This window comes from Conger conger, chromosome 4 (genome assembly GCF_963514075.1).
Source record: "Conger conger chromosome 4, fConCon1.1, whole genome shotgun sequence".
NCBI lineage: Eukaryota > Metazoa > Chordata > Actinopteri > Anguilliformes > Congridae > Conger > Conger conger.
The window spans coordinates 18,811,189-18,817,188 of record NC_083763.1 but is presented as its reverse complement, the minus strand read 5'-3'; the positions used below and the strand labels follow the sequence as shown (position 1 = coordinate 18,817,188).

The window sequence follows — 6,000 nt, the reverse complement described above, 5'->3', positions numbered from 1 at the left end:
TACACAGAAAAATCTTGTCAAATGAGTTGATGGCAAACCTGGTATAGTATTGCAGTTTCACAGCAAGGCATTGGGGGTGGGGTGGGGTAAGGCTTCAGAATGTACAATAAGACAGGCTTTCCTTTTTATTATAAAAAACATTTCTGAATATAAATCTTTGCATTTTATTCAGGCTTTCATATTTACAAAAGAAAGTTAAAATAATTATAATAACTTTAAAAAAAAAAATTAAAAACAATTCAAGAGATATTTACAAATCGGCAGTGATGACCGATTCACTGTACATGTGTCGGGTGGAGTCCGCTAGCAGGGCAGTCTGCGTGGGGTCCATCTGCAGGCCTTTCTGGTTCATGTGTCCAAACACTGGCCCCTGGGTCAGGGCCACGCAGTGGGACAGTAGCGGGGTGTTGGCGTCCTGGTTAGAGCCTGTGGACGGGATGCTGGTCACATGACCGGTGCTGGTGGAGCCGCTAGCGCTGCTGGGGGATCGGCTCTTGGGGGGCGGGCAGTGCTGCACCACCCGGGGCGGCCCCTGCGGCTGGAAGTGGGCGGCGGGGAAGGCGGCGTAGCCCGGGGGGATGGGGTAGCCGTTGACGGGGATGAACCTCTGGTTCTGGGGCATGGGCGCCGTCATGAAGCCGATCTGTCCAGGCGGCAGGCCCTGCGCCGGGTAGATGTAGCCAGCGTAGCGCGGGTTGCTGAGGTTGCTGACGGGGCTGGCGCTCAGGGATGTGGTCTGGGTGGTGGCGTTGCCTCCCGAGGGCGTGGTGGAGCTGGCGTGGGAGGACAGGCCCTCCCAGGCGCGCAGGCGGGCCTGCAGGTCCTTGAAGCGGGGCCGGCGGGCGGGGCCCTCCTGCCAGCACTCGGTCATGAGGCCGTACATGCGCGGGGGGCAGTCCTCCGGGCAGGGCAGCAGCTGCCGCTTGCGTACCATCTCGATCACCTCCTGGTTGCTGAAGCCGTAGTACGGCTGCAGGCCGAAGCTGAAGATCTCCCACAGCACCACGCCGAACGCCCAGATGTCTGAGTCGGTGGTGAACTTCCCATAGACGATGGCCTCCGGGGGCATCCAGCGGATGGGCAGCAGGGCCTTGGGCTGCACCCGGTAGTAGTCGGAGGCGTAGATCTCCCGGGACAGGCCCAGGTCTGAGATCTTGACGTGCAGCTGCTCGCCCACCAGGATGTTGCGGGCCGCCAGGTCCTTGTGCACGAAGAAGTGGCTGGCCAGGTACTCCATCCCCGCCGCCACCTGGGTGGCCAGGTGCAGGAAGTCGCCGTGGTCCAGGCTGGACTTGACGGTGCCGTCCTCGTCGCTGCTGCAGCCCACGTCCGAGTGGGGCGAGCGCATGATGAGGAACTCGTGCAGGTCGCCCTGGTTGAGGAACTCGAAGAGCATGCAGACCGGCTGCTCCTGGGTCACCACGCCCAGGAGGCACACCACGTTGTGGTGGTGCAGCTCAGCCATGAGCGAGGCCTCCTGCTGGAACTCGCCCCACTGCTGGGCGCTGGAGAAGTCCTTCAGTGTTTTGATGGCCACCAGCTGGGCGTGCTCCATCCCCGGCAGGTAGAGGTGGCCCTTGTAGATCTTGCCGAAGGCGCACTCGCCCAGCTCCTCCATGAAGCGCACAGCAGACAGAGGCAGCTCTTTGGCTTTATTCTGGGAGAAAAGAGAAGGACAATGAAGATACTATCCAGATAAAGACACAGAGACTGCCCAAGAGCTGCAGTCAACTGCACTGAACCATACGGTCATCATGTAATTGATGCTGTTCAGAAGTGGGAAACAATGAATCACATTCAGAAAACAAGGGGCCTTGCACATTACGTCATATACGCATTCATGAATAGTGTCCTGATATGACTTATTCAGATTTGGAATGGAAAACTGTTACTGAAAATCAGAAATATGCAAACTGTCTAATATAACAAGATGAGTTAGTCCACAAGAAACATTGCCTGGAAAATCAATTTTCCAGGCAATTGGTTACTGTGTCCATTATTTAAACTGCATACACCTGGCCTGATATTAAGGCAAGGCAGAAAATATCTGAAAAGCTCTGGAAATCTGGCAAAGGACTGGCAATAACAGCAAATATATGGCTTGATAAAAAAAAAACAAAAAAAAAACAAGGACACTCAGTGTCATTGATGCAAAGCACCACTCTCATGTAGCACCCCCGGTACTTTGCCTGTGGTCTCCACAATCCAGCTGAAGTACTGTGCAGGGCAACACGCTACACAAGCGGACTTATATACTACTGAGCGCTTTATTAGGAACTTATTTATGCGATTATCTAATCAGCAGTGCAGTGCATACAATCATGCAGATACAGGTCAGGAGCTTCAGTTAATGTTCATATCAACCATCAGAATGGGAAAGATGTGATCTAAGTGATTTCGACTGTGGTATTATTGTTGGTGCCAGACAAGCTGGTTTGAGTATTTCTTTAACTGCTGATCTCCTGGGATTTTCACACACAACAGAGTTGGCAGAGTGAGCAGCAGCTTTGCGGGCAAGAACGTGTTGTTAATGAGAGAGGTCAGAGGAGAAGGGCCAGACTGGTCAAAGCTGACAGGATGGTGACAGTAATGCAAATAACCACGCATTACAACAGTGGTATGCAGAAGAGAATCTCTGAACACAACGCATCAAACCCTTAAGTGGATAGGCTACAGCAGCAGAAGTAATAAGTAATAAATACCTAATAAAGTGCTCATTGTGTGTATACACTACTGCGTGTCACCCATTTCAGCAACTTAGTGCTAATAGCTCCCCCTTGTGGAGAATCTCCAGCCTGCTAAACAAGTGTGAGTGAGCAAGTGAGTTACAAACCAGGTCCATGAGGGGCTTTGTGTCTAATAAAAATATGATAGTGGTTCATTTGTAGTAACCGATGTAACCGACTTTAAACTGCCAGCACACTAGAGGACTGTTATGAGCCTGGAATCTGGAAATACCCATTAGTAACATGAAGCTCAAAAAAGAATACACAACCATGGTACACCACCACAATTTTCCATCAAAGTGCAGTCAAGGTTGGTAATACCCCCTATAGTCTGTGGTGAAACCACTGATGTAATTACTGTCCCTAACAGTATGTATGAATTCACTATGCTGAAAAATCTCTACAATGCTTTGCTGGTTATATTTCTGCCAGGCTCAGTTTGACCCATTCTTATTGGCCGATCGCTTCCTGGTTATCTGATCCACGCATAAACTCGTTTGTTTTCAGACCTTGTACAGACCTTGAGTGGAATTTTGCGAGGACCACAAAGTTAAAACTCAATGCAGAAAAATACATTGTAGATCCAAGAATCACATCTTGACCACAAACCCCACAAAATAAGTTTTGACAGCCTATTATGAAACTCCTGATGCTTGGAATTCAAATACAAAACAATATTTTCTTTAACTCTGAAGCTGCTGGTCAAATACAATAGGGAAGGTATGCAGAGGTTGTTGCCATCTGTTTTGCGTGCAAAGCCAAGAGAAAATAAGACACCCAGGAATTTATTCAATCTTCCCTGGGCTTGTAAAAACAGCCTTTTTGGAAGCAGCATTCTCCACTCTCCTGTATTTTCTTATCATTTAAACAGACTTCAGGTAACCTCGCCTCTTATAAGTGAGGCGGTTCTGTAATCTGGAGGGGTAATCTGCGAGCTGTGTTGTTCCAGACTGAGGGACGGGTTTTGAAGAGGAGATAAAAGGTTAGCGAGGATGAGAGGTCCCAATAACCACAAAATGAAAATTGAAATTCCTGACAGGAGCCACATTCAACGGGGAGGCCTCTTATGAAAGGGACAGATGTTCTGCATTTCAGACGTTCCCCTGGGCCAAATGCCTGCCTGTCCTCTTCCCTGTCCAAGCGGTTGTCATAAAGAGCGACCCCTGAGTGACCTCCAGCAGGGCCTGCTTGATCACGGTGACACCGGGGGGAAGAAGGGGGACAGATGGGGGCCTGAGGGATTAGGGAATCAAAGATATGCCCCCGCGCCGACAGCCTGTAAAATTGAAAACTGGGTGCGTGATAATGGTGTTGAGCACCCCATGGAATTATCTTCTCTTCTCTCACAGATGAATCCACGCAGCTACAGGCCCAGATAGAGGAAGACAAACTCACATTGTCCTGAACAGAAAATATAAACACTGAACTATAAATGACTACCCCGTTTTCTGAAACTTAAATCGATACATAAAAAATATATTTGTATATATATAGGTGAAACACGCATATCATGTCATCAGTTTTTTTAAGATATTTTTTAGGCCTTTTTCAGCTTTATTGGACAGTATATAGTATAGAGAGACAGGAAGAATGGGAGCGAGAGAGAGGGGAAGACATGCGACAAATGTCGGACGGTCGGATTCGAACCGCCGACGTCGCGGCTCGCAATGAGCATGCGGTCAGTGCTCTACAGGCTGCGCCACCGAGACACCCCGATCATGTCATCAGTTAATAAAACCGTCTAGTACGTTTGTGAAAATGCCTTGCCGACATCCATTTATTGTACATTTCAACATATAGCACACTCCTTAACACATTTATGTTACTCAAATATTTGCAATGTGCTCCCAGAGAGAGAGCGGGAGAGAGAGTGAGAGACAGAGAGAGAGAGAGAGAGAGAGAGAGAGGAAAGACTACATAGACAAATCTCCACATACTCTGTAGTCGTCTGCTGAGGCACTGTGTCAAAATGAGGCCACTGTACAAGTCACAACTCTGCGCTACACTGGTAAGTAAGAAAACAATGTTTTGGGTGACACTGGTAAGTAAGAAAACAATATTTGGGGTGACACAGGTAAGAAAGAAAACAATGTTTTGGGTGACACTGGTAAGTAAGAAAACAATGTTTGGGGTGACACTGGTAAGTAAGAAAACAAAGTATGGGGTGTTTGGGCACACCCAAGCTTGACATGAAAAATGGGAAGGGGAGTGCTGTACAAAAGGAATGCAGAAGTAATGACATGACGACTACGGCGAGATTCCTGGGCTTTGGGTAGATTGCATCCACATGTCGGCACGGCTAGGTGCGCAGAAACACTGCTGCTAAAGTAAACCACAGCTCAGAAAGCAGGGAATGGAGAGAGGGATGAGCACTTCATTCACCCTTGTGGTCTCATGTTTGGAAGAGTTTCTATTATTAAATGCGTTGGAAGCCCGACTTAAACCGTTCCCTTCTTGTGGGGTGAGCTGGAGATCCTCAGTCTCAGGCCTACCGCTGCTTTCAGCCGCACCGTGTGTGCTAGACACTCACGCTCTGTCATATACACAACCTTGACATACTGCAGGCTTGCTGCTCCAAAGCCCAGACGTGCAAAGGGTTGCACCCCCTGCGCTTTACTGCCATCAAAGGTTACCTCGAGCCCTGCTGTTTTACGGCTTCGGAGTGTAAAGACACCGTCCTAACGTTTCCTGTTTTCTTCACGTCTGATGTATTGTCAGGCTACTCTGCGCTGTTCCATGCTGTTCTATGAGATGCTAACACGGGACAGCCCCCCCCCCCCCGCTACCTTGGGCTTGTAGGCGGTCAGCATGGACATCTCCACGTTCTGGCCCCTGACCGGTTTGGGCTGGCGCTGCACGGGCGGACGGGAGGCCTTCTGGTTGTTCCGGCAGACGCAGATGAAGAAGAAGAGCAGGGCGATGGCGAGGGGGATGGCCACACTCGGGACCAGGATGTACAGGATCTCCATGCTGCTGCCACCGTGGCTGTCCTTCGAGTCTGTGTGACAACGGCACGGCAACCACACATTACAGCCAGGTTTGACATAGTCTTCACGCTTTCACATTACAGTTTCAAGCAGAGTAACAATTCTGTCTGCAAATTACGGTGTACAAACCCACTGCTGACAGCACGTAATTTCTAGGTCTCAGCAGGAACAATGACACCACTGATACTGTAATTCTATTCTACAAAGAAGATTTCACACAAGCTTAGGTGGCAAAGAGTAATATTTGTATATGAGTTGAGGATTTAGCATAACAGTCATTCAGTGAC

At 49.1% G+C, this 6,000-nt stretch overlaps 1 protein-coding gene across 1 annotated transcript in view; it reads right to left on the bottom strand.

The window, feature by feature from the left end:
• Positions 1–250: 250 nt before the first annotated feature.
• Positions 251–6,000, bottom strand: part of ror1 (receptor tyrosine kinase-like orphan receptor 1) — an 88,342-nt gene continuing 82,592 nt past the window's right edge. The window contains exons 8-9 of the mRNA XM_061240308.1: positions 5,513–5,724; positions 251–1,657 (exon numbers count right to left, since the gene is read on the bottom strand). Of these exons, the coding sequence (XP_061096292.1) occupies positions 251–1,657; positions 5,513–5,724 (1,619 nt within the window). The remainder of the gene's footprint in view (positions 1,658–5,512; positions 5,725–6,000) is intronic.